This window comes from Gouania willdenowi, chromosome 11 (genome assembly GCF_900634775.1).
Source record: "Gouania willdenowi chromosome 11, fGouWil2.1, whole genome shotgun sequence".
In the NCBI taxonomy this organism is placed as follows: Eukaryota; Metazoa; Chordata; class Actinopteri; order Blenniiformes; family Gobiesocidae; genus Gouania; species Gouania willdenowi.
The window spans coordinates 18,937,585-18,954,278 of NC_041054.1; the positions used below are offsets into that span (position 1 = coordinate 18,937,585).

Here is a 16,694-nt window from a genome sequence, read left to right on the forward strand (position 1 = left end):
ATGTGTCTTTATAAACATAAAGATTCCATCTTTTCTATAAACTGTGAAACGAGATATTCATACAGTGGATGGAGCAATGACTTTTGAAAACTTTTCCAAAACATTTAACCAAATTACTTAGTCCTGAAGCACTAAGATCTGTTTTTAAGTATGCATTTCCTGGTTTTTAGCGTACGCCAGCTGAAGTAATTTTACCTATGCACAGTTTCATAAATGAGAATAAATTTGCATGAATTTGTGAGATCTTGTGATTCCCACTCAATTATGTTGCCGGTATGCAGCACTTTCACTTTCAGATAATGCTTACCATCTTTGGGGTTTAACATATTTTAAACATTCAAATAAAAGGCTATATTTCCAAAACTTTTTCCATCCCATGACTTTTCAAGATTGAAAAAATTGTTTTTTTCCATAATTTTTCCAAGAATTTCTTGACCGTGGGGACCCTGATGGAAATAATATTGAATTGTCATGGGAAATTAGTAGGAATGCCATTACCATGATGTCAGTGTGAGTTTGAATTGGAGTTGCAAAGATAAGAAGTAAAAGGAGCTAAAAATATCAAACAGATGCTACAAAGAGTTCTCGTGATTATCTGTAAACAGAGCAGTTGTTGTTGCAAAGAGTGGAAACAATGACGCTAGGAAGCAGGAAGAGGCTGCAAACAAGTGTGAACACACTAAACTACAGAAAGGAATACAGGTGTGAAGGATGACAGGCGACAGGTGCTCAAAATACAATAGTGCCAGTGACGGATTGGAGGTGAAAACCTGTGAAGTTTATGAACTGAAGAACAAGTGAGAAAAGGGGAAGTAAAGAATAACCAAACAATTGTGGGGGAAAACTAGAGCTGGTGGAAGAAAAGAAGCCAAGAAAAAGGAAAAGTGAAAGGTGGAGGATGAAGGATAAAAGAAGAGCTTCCAGGGTGGTGCTCTCTGCTACACATCTGACCTGGGAGATGTGGATTTGGGGGGATCCACACTGGGGTTATCTGGAGCCGAGGGGGACGGCTCTTCGTCGAGGTCGTATGAGAAAAGGTGGAAGGGCGAGTGGGGCAGGTAGGGCAGGCGGTCGGGCGAGGGCCGGGTGCTCCCGCGCAATGGAGGGCTGACCTCCTTAGAGGCCGGTACCGTGACAACGGAACGCTTCCTGGCAAGGAGGGAAACCAGGAGGGAGGGCTGAGTGGGTGGGCTCAGAGGGGATGGAGAGGGGGGGATGGTAAGCTCTGTCTGAGTCCTCGGCTCATCCTCTTTGACACACGCTTTTCTGGTAGAGATGGTGATGGACTGAAGGGCTGTTCTGTGAATCATGGATGGAGGAGGTGTAGGTGGGCTACAAAGAGAGGAATAAGTACAGGGGGATAAGTGCATACAATCAACACAGCAAGGGTTCAAACACTAGCCCTAAGATGGGTCATTCCATGTCATTCAGGACATTCCACACACTTCAGTCGAAAAAAAATCTCAAATTTTAACCAATTGTTCTATGACTATTTAATAAGCACATTGTAAATCTTTTTTTCTGATCAGATTAATTCTATTTGAGATATGGCCAATTTAGTAAGGGGGGTATGGGTCAATTTTTGTTCGTGCTTATTTTTCTTCCATTTTCAGCTTCTAATATCTCAGGAAGTACACCGCAAAGGAAACAGAAATATATATGATTGGTATATTAATACAGCTACACCTACTCTCTCAGAATATAAAAAACATATGCTATACATCCTATCTGCCAGTACCTTAAATTTTGAAAAAAAAAGTTTGTTGGAGTTTCAGGCTCTAATGGGTTTGGGTCTTCAGTAAACCACTTTGCATATGCCTCAGCTCCCTGTAACTCTATCAGCTTTGAGCTACTGTATGTACATAGACTGTTAGAATCACTAATGATTCGTCAGATATATGCATTGGTTCTTGGGTGACAGTCTTTTGAAATCCAAAAAAATACTCTTTTACTATTTTCACAAGTTTTTATTTATAGTATAAAGCAGGCGTTCTCAAATGATCTCACCCTGGGACCCATATTTTGCCACGTTCATTAAATCACGACCCACTTTCTTTTTTAGAAATCAACAAACCAAATTTAGTTTTTCAAAAATAGCTGTTCAAAACCCACATATATAATCTTAATCTATATATTTTCCAGTGCAACATGCATTTTACAGCATTCCTGTCAATAAAAAAAGTGTCTTTGAAGATAAAAGACAAGTCCAACATGAGAGACTTTAAATATTTATTTATATTTGACCAGCTGTCCGCGGCCCACCCAGTATAGGTCCTCGACCCACTTTTGGGTGCCGACCCACCAGTTGAGAATTGCTGGTATAAAGGTTACTCTTTATTCTGAGAGAGTAGCTAAAGCTGTATTAGTATACCAAATTTCAGTTTCCTATGTGATATTGGAAGAAAAATTAAAATCCACACATACCCTGCCATCACTAAATTGTCCATATCTCAAAAATGTACAGTGTGCCTTTTGAATAATCACAGAATAATTGGTAACAATTTCCGAATTTTTTCAGACCAAAGTGCGTGTGCCATTTTAATTTGTGAAATGACATGAAATGACCTGTATATCAATGTGTCAAAACAAAGATTTGGTACAATGAATAGATAGAAGAACAAAATTGGATTCAAAACAGAAAAAAACATGTTTAACCTTTATTGTAACAGAATAGTAGTTCTGCACATTAAATAATAGACACATGATGGCTATTGTACTGATAAAATAATAATCAATGTGTTTGCATTATTTAAATATTCAGTGTGAGATTGACGCTTTCGGCCTCCGTTACTGTTTTTTTTTTTTTTTTTTTTTTACATTCTTTTTACTCAATGCTGTTACATACAGGTTTATTGTTTTGATTTACTGTGCAGACAGATTCAGTCAATTAATGTTGAAGACTGGAGTTTATGAAGAACCTTGTTCTATATAAATAAAGTTTGATTATTCAAAAATCATAAGAAAATCTTTATTGCCATAAAAGCTGTTAACGTCGGTGCAAAATAGGCTAAAAAGAGAGGAAATTCATATATAGTTACCAAACTTTAGTAAGTAATTAAACTTGCTAAACCTAACTTAAATTAACTTGACTTTATTTGCTTAAAACATCGAGTTTTTCTGGATCTTAGACCTGATGAGGGCTGGTCAACTCAGGATGATGCTCAGCGTCGTCTTCCAAATAAATTAAATTGTTAAAGAGATATTGCTTTAATAGAGCCCATCTTCCTTTTTAGCATTGATAACATCTTTGTTTATATACATCCTAAATGCACAAACCCAGTATATTTAAGTTAAACAGAACCCACAAAATCTTATTTTTTTAACTTGCAAACGTAGACACAGAACTACATGTGAAAATACATGAATTATGCTTTTATTCACAAGTTAAAAGAAAGTGATTTGTTTTTGTTTTTTTGCTCGACTTTAAGCTGTGCGTTGATAAACAAACTGAAAAGTCCTTCCCCTTCATTTGAGGTTTTTGAGAAAGAAATCCAACTAACCACGGAGCAGTTTTCCATGTTGCCTCAGTCTATTTTAAATTTGCATCTGAGAAACTTCCCAGATGCTGTTTTCGATAAGCTCCTTTATTTTCATCACTTTTGTTTTCTACGTTGCAACATTTCTTAGCCTTAAATCAACTTTCAATGTGTTCTTGTCCCTGCTCTCTTAATACGTCTAACCGTCACCTGTATATTTCTATATTGACGACAGACGTGTGGATGTGTAAATTTACTCTCGGAATTTAACTTCATCTTCATGTTATGGCTGCTTCCTAAAATACCTGGGGGTGGACACATCAGCCCCCACGTGCTCGTTCGAATCAGACTCAGTCACAGGATCCTCCTCCTCCTCCTCTTCCTCTACTGCCTCCTCTCTATAGAGGTGGAGAGTTGGAGGGATCGACGGATAGAAGGTTTAACATTTACGAGAGAGAGATCAAGTAAATTACAACTTGACACGTATGAACAGAAAACAAATAAAAAAACTGGTGGTGATCAAACAGAGGGAAGGACAAACCAGGATGTGACATCGTGTCAAACACAGTTAAAAATGAAAGGCAATGTTAATAGCTGGTTTTTATATTAAACCCCTGAGCCTGTAGTTAGGCAGTTTTGGATGTAAACAAAGGCCAAAGTGAGAACAAGGGATAAAGACAGAAACAACAAAGGAGTTTTGAACGGTTTTGCCTGTGTCGTGGAGTGAAACCAGATGAGCCCGTTAGCATTTGTCCTGCCAGGTGTTGCTCCACAAGATTGAAGCTGTGTGTGTGCGTGCGTGTGCATGTGTGTGACCGATGAGATAATAAAAGTTGGCCTCGCTTTTCTATGTGCGCACACATAATATGAGACACAGCTGGAGTCTGACAACAAACAAACAAACTTTAGGCAGTTTTGCTTGAATGTGAGGTGGGGGGGTGGGGGGGCACACTGTGGGCTAGTTCAGCAGGATGATGCATGCGGCAGCAGCAGCTGCTGCTGCTGCTTGGTTTCTCAGTTATGTTTGAACTTACATGGAAGGAAGGAAACCTGACAATGCTCTGGGGCAGAAATGGTCAGAGTCAGCAGCTCAAGTAATGAATGAATGGATCAAATGATTGAAATCACAAACATGTTTCAGATTTGGAAACCACCCAGGGTATTGTGTATTATGTTTTACCAACAAACAAAATATGTGCACCTTTCTATAAAAAAACACATTAAAAGGACTTTTTAGAATGATTTTATACCTCGGGACATAAACTGTGGAGAGTCGCCATTTTGGACAGGATAACAATGGCGGAGTGTAAAGCCAATGGTTGCTATAACAACAAGAAAAAACCCCCACATAAACATTTCTTTTGCATCTCTAAGCTAAATAACAACAGTAAGTCAGAGTTATCCAAATGTTGGCTTCATAATATTGGTACAGGATACACACATGTAAGGGCCGCTTCAAACTGAGCTGCTATGAGAGGGACCTGTGGGCTAAGCTAATGAGCTAAGCTAATGGGCTAAGCTAATGGGGACGAAGCCAAAGTTACTTCTGAAATCAGACGCGGTCCCGACAGAATTCCTTTGGAGAAAGTCTCAATGCAGCTTGTGAAGGTACTTGTTCAGAGCACTACTACGTTTCTGCTTACAGGGGATACAATGGGCGCCTGTCATGTCAATAACCGGACCCCCACCCGATCGTTCCCTCTTATTTCCTAAATGATTAACTGTCAGCAGAACATAACTGTTTGTTAGGGCCCCGTCAGGTGCTGGTCCTCGGACGTAGTGGAGCATTATCCCAGTCAATGAACAGATATCCTTTCACGCAGATTTCTTTGTAAGCCATAATTTTGCACTTCCAACACTTAACTACTCAGCCGTGGCTCATTCCTGCTGCTACCAACAGCTCTGTCTGTCAGGTAATTGCTGAGAAAGGTGATATTTAATCCTTTCGCAACCTGGATGCTGCACTTTATCACTGAAGGTGAGGGTTCACACGTCTGCTTTGTGCTGAGAGATAACAGAAAATTGACACTTCCCACAATGTAAACAGACTTTTTACTCTTCTACCTCCCACAATGCACCTTTGCCGATCAATGAAAGTATGTTATATCCTGACCAAAATGGCGTTTAATACCCAAGGTATAAAATCGCTCTAAAAAGTCATTTTAATGTGTGTTTTTTATCAAAAGGTGCACATATTTTGTTTACTGGTAATACATTAAACAAATGTATACAACATTAAACAAATGTATACTACATTAAACAAATGTATACTGCATTTTTGTAGTATACATTTTCACTACAGGTACACTTTAAGTCTAATATTCCTTTTCGCAAGCTTTAAGGTCACACTTTGTCATAATCGATAAGAAAGACCAAAAATCTGAAAGTTGAAAAAGGAAAGACTTAACTGTTCTCTCTTTTGGGGAAAACAAGTCAAATTTTGTAAGATGAAAGGATTTGAGAGAAGTGGAAACTTTTTTTTTTTTTTTTCATTTGATTTCTTTCCCCTTTTACTTTTAATTAATCTCCCTTGAACTGCATAACTCATCCTCACCTCTCAGTCAAATCCTCGGCTCTGTGTTTGCTGAATGGCTGGAGGCCGACTCTGTGTGGGGAGGCGGGGCTGCAGGGAGAGGCGTGGCCAGATCGTCCGAGTGATGCCCTGCGACTCCGCCTCCTCTCCAGGCCTCTCTTCTTGTCCCCGCCCCCGAGGCTGGCGCGTCTGCGGTCCCGACGTCCCATTGGAGGAGGATGGCTGTCATCGTCCCCATCTTCGTGTCTCAGGGTCAACTGGGAGAAAACAATTACGGCATGAAACCAAAAGCAAAGCTGGAAAGTAGTGTAAAGACTTTTTTGAATTTCTCCAAACCTCGTAATTGTTGAGCTGTTCAACCAAATCGAGATCTGTGCCTTTTCGCCCCAGGTGTCTCTGAGAGACCGTCTCCATGCCTTGTTCCTCCAGACCATCCACCAAATCATAGAAGGAATCCTGGTCAGGAAGGGCTGCCAGAGTCTGCAAAGAGGACCAAACCCATGTTCATCAACAATTTTCCAATGAAAAACAAGTGATCAAAACCTAATGTGTAGCAACTTTAGGAAACAGACAACGGATGTCAAATCTTGCGCAAAACCTTACATGGATTCAGCGCTAATATTATTAGCGATATTAGTGGTTCTTATGCAATTGTTAACTAACTTAAGTATGTTTGGGACTATTTCAGTAAGTTTAATAGCAAGTTATGACATACGATTGGGGAAAGCTGAAGAAAGGAAAAAGGGTAAACGGATGAACGAATTTGGAAAATTTCAAAACGGAAAATCAAAGCCATGTGTTTTAATCACACTGTGTTTTAACGTGCTCTTAACAACATGTTGTAGAGACCAATTACAGTACATGTAGAATATGTATTTAGTCCAACCTTGTTGATGAGAGTCATAGCATAGACCAGCAGCTCTGTATCCACTCCATCCTTTTCATGAAGGATCTCCATGGCATTCGACCATGGTTTGCAGTCTGGAGGTCACGTTCCAAAGTGAAAACAGAACAGTACCTTTAGAGAAGGGCTCTTAAAGCGTTCCTAAAATAGAATATGTAGAGGAACCAGCATGCAAGGGTTTTTTTCCCTGACCTCTCTTGGTGTCCACAGAGGTGATGGCTTGTATCAGCAGTGGAGCGTTGGACTCGGAGTACTCCACAAACACCAACAGCAGCTTCAGAGCCGTCTTTACCACCAGACGGAACTGAGTCAGTCAAAAGAAACCCCCAAAAAACACTTTAGTTTCCATGCTTTCAACTTAACACAAATATGACAATATGGGCCTGTACTACGAAGCTGGATAAGTATATTCAAAATGTATCTCTGTTAGCGGGCTTCACCTAATCAAACATTCTCTGTCAGAGAGCCTCTATCCTATGAAGCAGGATATAACTACGTTTATTTAAAGCTGCTATACGGAGTTTCTGAGAAACGTCTTGATGTCCTGCCCTAAACAGCCTTGTTTCCGTGCTCATTTCCGCATTCACTTTGATTGACAGTCTCAAAAACAGGAAGTTGAAGCCTATTGGTTGGGCGCACCCCTATACACTATTTGAATAGGGGTCTATAGGATGAAGGCGGGACTTATATACATTGGTGTATATGAATGACCACCAGCAGTAGACCATAGTAAAAGACTAGTGAGGTATTTTTTCGCATTTCAAAAGAATCATACAAAAACATAGATTTCTCAGAAACTCCGAATATCAGCTTTAAGCAAGGTGATTTCAGACAGGTTACGTGCGCGCTCCAGTGACAGGGCTGGGGAGTGGCAGCGTCAGACCAATCACAACAGAGAAACCATGCAAAGTTGTGTCACAATTGAGGAATGCTTCTTTTAAAAAAGGAAGAATTAAAATCTATATTTCAGACCAAAAACAACACTGCTGCTGCAGAAAAAGCAGGAAGAAAGGAACACAGGCACAAAGCTGCCGACACTGTTAATGTGTAAAAGCTAGAGATTATACAATATCAATCCATCAAATGATAAACTGACAGCACTCTGATCTACCATTTTCACTTTATTAAGGAACAGGATCTTATCCGCTTCATAACCTGGTCCCGAACAGGTTAGTCATTAAGCCTAAGTTACCACGGTAATTTAGCCCAGCAAGACGTTAGCCAGCGTCGTAGTACAGCACACACCAAACAAATCCTGGGAGTTAGCACGATAAGAGGAAATCCAGCTTCGTAGTACAGGCCCCAAATGACAAACAACACAATAACATGGGATAATTCTTATTTAAACATATTTGCATGTGTTTATCTGTTTCCCATCATATAGATAAACTATTTAAGTAATGTCAAAGGTTGGGGCTCAAGTTAAAAGTTAATCTTTGAATTTTGAAAATGTTTGTGTGAAAAAAAGGATGTAATCTATACGTTGTTCTTGAAAATAACAGTACAACCCTGAGAATGGTTGTACATCTGTGTGTCTACATATTTCATGATATTTGTGCTATTAAAAATCCATCTCTGCATCATTGCAATTCTAAACCATCTCTGGTCGTAAGAAACATTCTGTGCATGTATAGTATAATGTGTGTGCAAATACAGCTAGCCAAGGGCAGCCTGTTTGTAGTGTAATAAACATGAATGTAGTTTTTTGTGTGTTTGCTATACCTTTGACCCAACAAGTGTGTAGAGCCACTGGATTGTCTCAGGGTGACTGATGACACCATTCATTCCATCCACATAAAGCATGATCTGTCCCAGAGCTGAGAAAAAGGGCGGAGAGAACCAAAACACCATAAAGATTGCGCATATGTACATTTAACTTGAGGTAATTAAAAAAAGCAATTTGATGTGCTGTGCGGTGTCATAAAAAAAAACTAGAGATAAGAAAGATGGAAGCACTGTTGTCAAACTTTAAGGCGTGGCTGTGCTGTGCTCTCTCCTTTGTGAAATGCTTCAGGCACAAATGTGCACTAATCCTTGCATTCAACCAAGATGAAAATATGCTGCCAGTGGATAGACAACTGATCAGGCATTTCATTTTACATAGATCTAGAGCAGTGATGGGCAACTTTTATCTTAACGGGTGCCACAAAACTGATTTTATTTTCTGGTCGGAGTGCCACATTATCAACATTCACGTCAGCATTTAGAATAATGACCAATCTGAATCGGAAAGATTTTCTTGTGGATCTTTTTTGTTGTTTTGTGCATTTTAAGAGTAATTTTATGTATTTTTGTTGTCATTTTGTACATATTTCTGTTATTTATGTGTGTTTTTTGTAGTCATTTTATTTGTTTCTGCTGTCACTTTGTGTACTTTGTTCTCATTTTGTTTACTTTGTTGTGGTTATTTGTATTTCTGATGTCATTTTATGTTTTGGGGTCTTCTTTGTGTATTTCTGTTGTCGTTCTGTATTTTTTGTGTCTATGTGGATTTTACTACTTTGTATTTATTTTGGGTATTTTTGGAGTCATTTTGTGTGTTTTTGGTTTCCTTTGATGTATTTTTCTGCCACACAAAGGTTAAACTAGGGGGTCAGTTGTCAATTTATGATATATTTAGACGTAGTTGTATCCAAGAAAGCAAAACTGTGTTATAAATGGCAACACCATAAATGAAAATTGTAATTTAAAATAGATTTGAAATAAGGCTTTATGTTTTTAGGGTTCAGACAGGTAAACAGGTGCAAACACATTCAGATGTTTATGATCATTGAGCATTGTGCCCTGTGTTTTTGTGTGACCATTGAATACAGAAAAAGGACCAAAAAATTTAACTAATGGATGGGTTATCAAACCTGAGGGCAATAAAACAACTTCACCCCAGCATTAGAATTCGAAGCCATTTACAGGAAAAGATTGATGCAAAGCAAAAGCAATTTATTGAGGACAAAGTAAACAAAGGCTTAACTGTGAGTTGTTGAGCAGGTTTCAATAACGTCATAAAACCACTGCCGTCCAACACTTCATCCTTCTTTCCTGTCCCTCATTAGTTCATAATCAGTCCAACTGACCCTATATAACAGCTGATCAGGTGTATTCCCATACATTCAGAGCATATATTTGTGAATAGTTCACAGGGCAGGCTACACACTGGACAGGTTGGCATTCCACCACAGGGCAAACACACCTGTTGGAATTTGCTGATGCTCCATGCAATTTTTGTCAAGATTTTTGAAGCTGGAAAGAGTTAACCAAATGGAAACTTTCATAATTACAATCTGCACATACGTCATGTGCCAAGGGCTGCTTCCGGTTGGAGCATTTTATGGAAACATAGCTCCTCCTTCTTGTTGAGTTTGACTGGCAGCATTTGTAAATCAAGGGAAACACAAAAGCGGTGAAAACTGGACAAGTTCCCAATGCAGCGCAAATCGTTTTTGCTTATGTATCACATTTAATTTAGTTTCCGTGTTGTGTTACAGTTAAGTAGCAATATTCAGCTTTGGAGCCGTTTTTATTCGCCTCTATGTGTGTTTTTAAGCTGAGAAGAGGATAAAGCAAAGAAATAACGAAATGTATTCATCAGAACTCTCTAACTCCATTCATCACAACCCTTTACCAATTTAACAAATAATTTTTGGCTTTCAAGTAATGTAGTACATTTTTTCAACTTTATCTTTACTTCACTAAATTTGGCCCTCAGAGAGTTATATATTTCAAAATTTTCCAGGGGGGGGGATGTCCCCAGATCCCCTCACAACATTTGTGCCAGCGGCGCTGGCTCGTGCGCCACGCGATCCCCTACACTGCAAAGAATTCTGGTGAGAACCCTGATTTTCGCTTGCCCACAATAACAAAGTTATTTTACAAATGTTTTGGAGTAAATAAATGTGTGCCTTTAATATTTTTCATTGCAGATCTTGTCAAAACACTGAAACAGATGATGGGCAGGATGCTGTAGCAGTAGCTCCCAATGAGAGGAGTGCTATCACTGATGGATCAAAGCTTTGAATGTTTCGTATCAGATTTGTTTTCCTTTTTAATAAATGACTTTGTTAATGTCTGCACTGCCTCAATACTTTTGGGGCCAGCATTGTTGAAATGATCAATCGCAGAATTTGACACTACACAGGTTTATCTAAACAGTGAATGATCTGATGTTAAAAGGTGTGTACATTTGATTGACATGTAGCATCTTTTGCTTCCAAGTGTTTCAAGTTGAGAAATATGTGAGGAAGAAAAGTAATTTCCGTGTTTTTCATCTTGTTCAGCATCACATCTTTATTATTGTAACAGTGTTTTAGGTATTGTACATGTATGTAGTGAACCTTCCACTAATACTCAAGATTTCCTATTTAGAAATTCTTACACAAACCTGAGAGCAATAATAGAATGCCACCCAGCCTTTTAACTCATTGACTGCCATTGACGTCTAAATACGTCATTTGATTTAGTAACGTTGACTGCCAAAGACGTCTAAAGACGTCAACTGTGTTTTTCGACTGGGGTTGCTAGGATGCAGTGTGACGAAGTTCTCCCGTGAATATCGAGCTTGTACAATGATGTAGTGACCAACTGGTGCCATGTAAGTGGCAGCAGCGCACCTTTGGATGAGAGGTCACCAGTGATGGGCAGAGCTCAGAGGAAGAAGAAAAGAGTTTATGAGACAGAAAATGGCGCTACAAGAGTTGATGATGAAGTTCCCAGCAGCTCACACTCAACCAGAGCATGTGTGGAACTAAGTGGACCATTGAGTGTCGCGATGGTGAGAGAAAACGATCAAAAAATGAGGCAAGCGGTGACACTCTGCATGTCCGTGAGAAGGAGAAAGTTGCGTGTGTGGAGAATGACGGGGAGAGACTTGGAGGAACACCAAAATACAGTAAGCAAACCATTCAACTCTGACCCAGATAGCAAAATAATAACAATTTTGCCATCAAAACCCCGGTCTCAGTGTTGTTTTTGTAGTTTTTACAACGAAACCAATGTTGAGGTATCACTAACGCAAAAAAAAATTTAAAAAAATAGCTTCAAAGTCACTGACAGGTTTTGTCACAAAAGTGGCGATTTGTGTGAAACTTGCCTCTATTCAACTGCTGATTACGGAAGAATGAAACAAGCTATAAACAAAAACAAAAATTCTGATGAAAGTATAGAGTCTAATCTTTCAGAATCTGGTTTCAAATTTCAGATTTTCTGAGTACAAAATATTCTGTGGGTCTTGAAAGATCAGTGAAAATCATCTAAAATGCCTGGCAATATGGGGTTGGCTGCTCTGAAAATGGCTGGGAGTGAATGAGTTAATTGGGAACCAAAACCCTTATAAACCCTGAGGCGTGACTTGTTGAGCTGCACGTATTGTGCAGCAGCATTCTTTTGGAGAAAACAAATTTGTTATTTGGGTTCTGTTATGAGTAATCCATAAGATTATAAGCATTTTATTGAGGCAAAAAAGTAGAAGTAATGCATATTCACATGTACGCATAAACGCTAACGCTGCTTTCACACTCGTGTTTTTTTTAATGTAACTAAGAACAAAAGTGAAAGTGTAACTCAAATGTAACTATGCAAACTCATAATACTTAAAGGTTTGTGGAATCAGGAAACATACACACACACACAGATGGACAGAAGTAATGTGGAGGACTCTGAACAGTGATTTAAGAGCTGAAATTATATCTGAACTTTTGAAACAGAACATCACAGCTTCCAATCAGCAAGTTCAAAGACAAAATGGAGCTTGTATGTCTCTTGACGACTTTCATCTCAGCACGATCATTGGGAGGCAAAGCTTCGATGATGAACCTCGCATAAAAGAAGAAGAATTCTTTGATCCAAGGTTCGACTATGACTTCACTAATGAGTCCGATGTCTCAGAGTTTCAAAGAGGCAATGAAGTGTACCAACGGGCAACAGGTTGGTACCGCATGGCATTGAAGGTCAAAGGGAAATATCCAGATGGAGATGCATGGTTGGGCACTGATGGAGTGAGAAGTCACTCTGTACCTGGAGAATGGCCCGTTTCCTACCATGGAACAAGCCTTGATGGAGTCTCAGGCATCATCACAGAAAATTACAAAGCAGGAGAAAGGGCTTTATATGGCCGAGGGATCTACTCAACACCCAACCTACAAGAGGCTGAGAGATTGTATGCCAAGACCTTCACATCAAAGTCAGGAATGACCTTCAAAGTGATTGTTCAAAACCGCATTAATCCAGAAATGAGAAAGATCTGTGATTGGAAAGACTACTGGCTGATTCCTATCCCCAAAGGAACAGCTCCTGACAAGGAGAAGAGAATAGTGCAGCGCATCTTGATCAAGGCACAAGATCAGGGGTGGGGTTGGGGCTGGGGCTGCATCATGTCATAACGAAACATCCTCTTCAAGATGATTGCAGTGGAAGCCACAGACCATCAAGAACAGCTTTGCTCTTCAACTGAGAACACAACTTCACCATTTGCAACGGTGATAAATGTGACTGTGAAAAAGACTGATGTTCTTCATCTGTGACAAAAACGGATAAAGGATATGATGATGATATCGCTGACTCAGTGGTGTGTATAATTTCAATTTGTGGCTAATTGATAATTACTTACGACTGCAGCGTAAATATAATTGTAATTGCAATTAAAAATAATTGTTGCAATATAATTGTAATTCATATGTAACTGAGCTTAGATAATAAACTTTGTTATTTTAATTGTCATATACAATTCAATTACATGCAGAATTGATGAAAATCTTATCAAGCTGCTCAATATCCCGCTAAAATGTTGCAAAAACAATGATGTAATTAACAATAAAAAAAAAAATAATGCATTCACAACCAACAATCATAATCTGAGAGCTGATGTTTAACTTTAATTTGATACCTTAAAACAATGGCATTTGAAATAACAAAGGCAAAAATTGTATCATTCCTGCTTTTGAAAAAAAAAAAAAAAAACACTGGTAAAAATGACGCTTTGAGTTGAATGTGGCAGGAAAGCTGTCGTATGGGAAAATGATGTAAAAATGGAAGTTATAATAACCTAATGTTAAGTTTTGATTTCTGCTTGTGTGAGAGTGTAGGGTTTATTGTGAATATATGTCTTTAATGTGTCAATCAATGGGAGTGTATGGATTGTTTTAAACACACAAAGGCTCACGTAACAGTTCTTGACTCATGTAGCACACCATTGGAAAATAAAATGTGTATGTTTCATTGTGGGCACTTTTGGGTCTGAGAGTCATTTTAAACATGCATTTTTAACAATGATATGAAATTTATGTCTGATTTAATAAACTTAAACCACACACGTTGTTGTACATCTCTATTTACTGTTACTGTCTGTGCTGCTTCAGTAATTTTTGGGCCAGAATTGTTGAATTGATCAATCACAGCATTTGACACAACACAGGTTTATCTAAACAGTGAATAATCTGAAAAAGTTTTTAAAACATGCATGCATTTGATTGACATGTAGCATCATTTGTTGCAAGTTGAGAATTAATACTCAAGATTTCATATTTACAAGTTCTTACACAAACCTGAAAACAATAAAAGAATGTCACCCAGCCAGGACCAAAAGCCTTATGAGAATCGAGTGATTTACGGGAAGAGATAGATGCAAATCGAAAGCATTTTGTTGAGAACGAAAGGTAAACTAAGGCTGAGGCGTAACTTGTTGAGCAGGTTTTAAGATAAGACTTTATTGATCCCTCAATGGGGGAAATTTAGATGTTGCAGCAGCTCCAAAAAAACAGGGGAACAGGAAATATAACAGCATCGATCAATAATTAAATAAGGGAAGATAAATACAAAATAATTCAAAAATACAGTGCATAAACACTATGTAGGAAATGGGAAACAGGAAATATAACAATATCAAACAAAATTAAATAAAGGAAGAAAAAAAAACAAACAAAACAAAAACATTTTTAACCATTATTTCAAAAGAAGTGCACATAATGTGCAACAGTATTCTTTTGAGTAAATAAATGAGTGATTTTGGTTCTATTATGAGTAATCCATAAGAATATAAGCATTTTATTATGGCATGAAGAGAAGCAGTAGTAATATTTACATGTATGCCTAAATGCCAAAGCTGCTTTCACACTCATTTATTTCTAATGTATCCAAAAACAAAAGTGAAAGTGTAGCTTGAATGAAACTATGACTAAAGTTCAGGACGCATAAAAGTTTGTGGAATCAGGAAACACACACTCACACACTCTGTAAAGATGGACGGAGAAAGAATGAGGACGACTCTGAACAGAGATTTAAGAGCTGAAGTTATATCTGAACTTTTGAAACAGAAAATCACAGCTTCCAATGAGCGAGTGCAAAGAAAAAATGCAGCTTGTATGTCTCTTGATGACTTTCATCTCAGGACGATCATCGGGAGGCAAAACTTCGATGCTGAACCTCGCATTGATGTGAAAGAAATATTTGATCCAACTTTCGACTATGACTTCACTAGTGAGTCTAATGTCTCTGAGTTTCAAAGAGGCAATGAAGTGTACCAACGGGCAACAGGTTGGTACCGCATGGCATTGAAAGTCAAAGGGAAATATCCAGATGGAGATGCATGGTTGGGCACTGATGGATACAGAAGTAACTCTGTACCTGGAGAATGGCCCGTTTCCTACCATGGAACAAGCCTTGATGGAGTCACAGGCATCATCACAGAAAACTACAAAGCAGGAGAAAGGGCTTTATTTGGCCGAGGGATCTACTCAACACCCAACCTACAAGAGGCTGAGAAATCGTATGCCAAGACCTTCAAATCAAAGTCAGGAATGACCTTTAAAGTGATTGTTCAAAACCGCATCAATCCAGAAATGAGAAAGATCTGTGTTCGGAAAGACTACTGGCTGATTCCTATCCCCAAAGGAACAGCTCCTGATGAGGAGAAGAGAATAGTGCAGCGCTCCATTCGACCATACGGCATCTTGATCAAGGTGATAAACAACGGCAGAGTTGTCGTTCAGGAATCACAATCAGATTCAGATTCTGAAATACTTGACAGAATTGACAGATTTCTGAAAAAATTAGACTTAGATTCTGACAAAGTTGACACAGTTCTGACAGAATCAGAATCAGATTCTGACAAAGTTGATACAGTTCTGACAGAATCAAAATCAGATTCTGACAGAGTTGACAAAGGTGACGGGTGGAGCTGCACCGTGTCGTAACCAAACATCATCTTCAAGCCAACTGCAGTGGAAGCCACAGACCATCAAGAGCAGTTTTCCTCTTGGACTCCTTGTCGCGTAGACGCGCTGCCGTCCGGTCACACCCGGGATAAAGAACAAGGGTTAAGGGGACCAGCGACCTTCGACAAACGAGTGCGCGCCTTCGCTGCCTTGCACTTTTGAAACTCGGAGGAGCCACTCACGTTAGTTATTCTCAGGCGCCGCCATCGTTGTTTTGGGTAGACGACGCATTGGCGCGCACATTTAGCGTCGACGTCATTGATGACGTTGAAGCTAAATCATTGGCAAACAATGATGCTTTGAGTTGACTGTGGCAGGTAAAATATTGTTTGGGAAAATCATGTAAAAATGAAGTTATGACCAAATGTTCAGTTTTGGTTTTCTGTTTGTGTGAGCTTAAGTAATTGACTTGTATCTGTTTTTGACATGCAAATTAAATTGAAATGGTGAATTACAATGCAATTACATGCAGAATTGGCAAAAAACTAATACATTTTATTAATATGTTATGGTCATATTTGTGGACGTACCTGGAAAGAGATTCTTGAGCTCTAATGTTTACGCATTTAAATATAAATTTA

The 16,694-nt window shown here is 38.8% G+C and overlaps 1 protein-coding gene across 3 annotated transcripts in view; it reads right to left on the bottom strand.

The window, feature by feature from the left end:
- The window catches only part of fhod3a (formin homology 2 domain containing 3a), a 113,477-nt gene that overhangs the window by 38,593 nt on the left and 58,190 nt on the right, over positions 1–16,694 (bottom strand). For 2 of the 3 annotated variants that reach the window (XM_028461954.1, XM_028461953.1), the window contains exons 6-11: positions 8,636–8,730; positions 7,106–7,217; positions 6,896–6,990; positions 6,346–6,489; positions 6,031–6,266; positions 952–1,332 (exon numbers count right to left, since the gene is read on the bottom strand). In XM_028461954.1, the coding sequence (XP_028317755.1) occupies positions 952–1,332; positions 6,031–6,266; positions 6,346–6,489; positions 6,896–6,990; positions 7,106–7,217; positions 8,636–8,730 (1,063 nt within the window). The remainder of the gene's footprint in view (positions 1–951; positions 1,333–6,030; positions 6,267–6,345; positions 6,490–6,895; positions 6,991–7,105; positions 7,218–8,635; positions 8,731–16,694) is intronic. The other variant, XM_028461955.1, reaches the window with a different exon arrangement.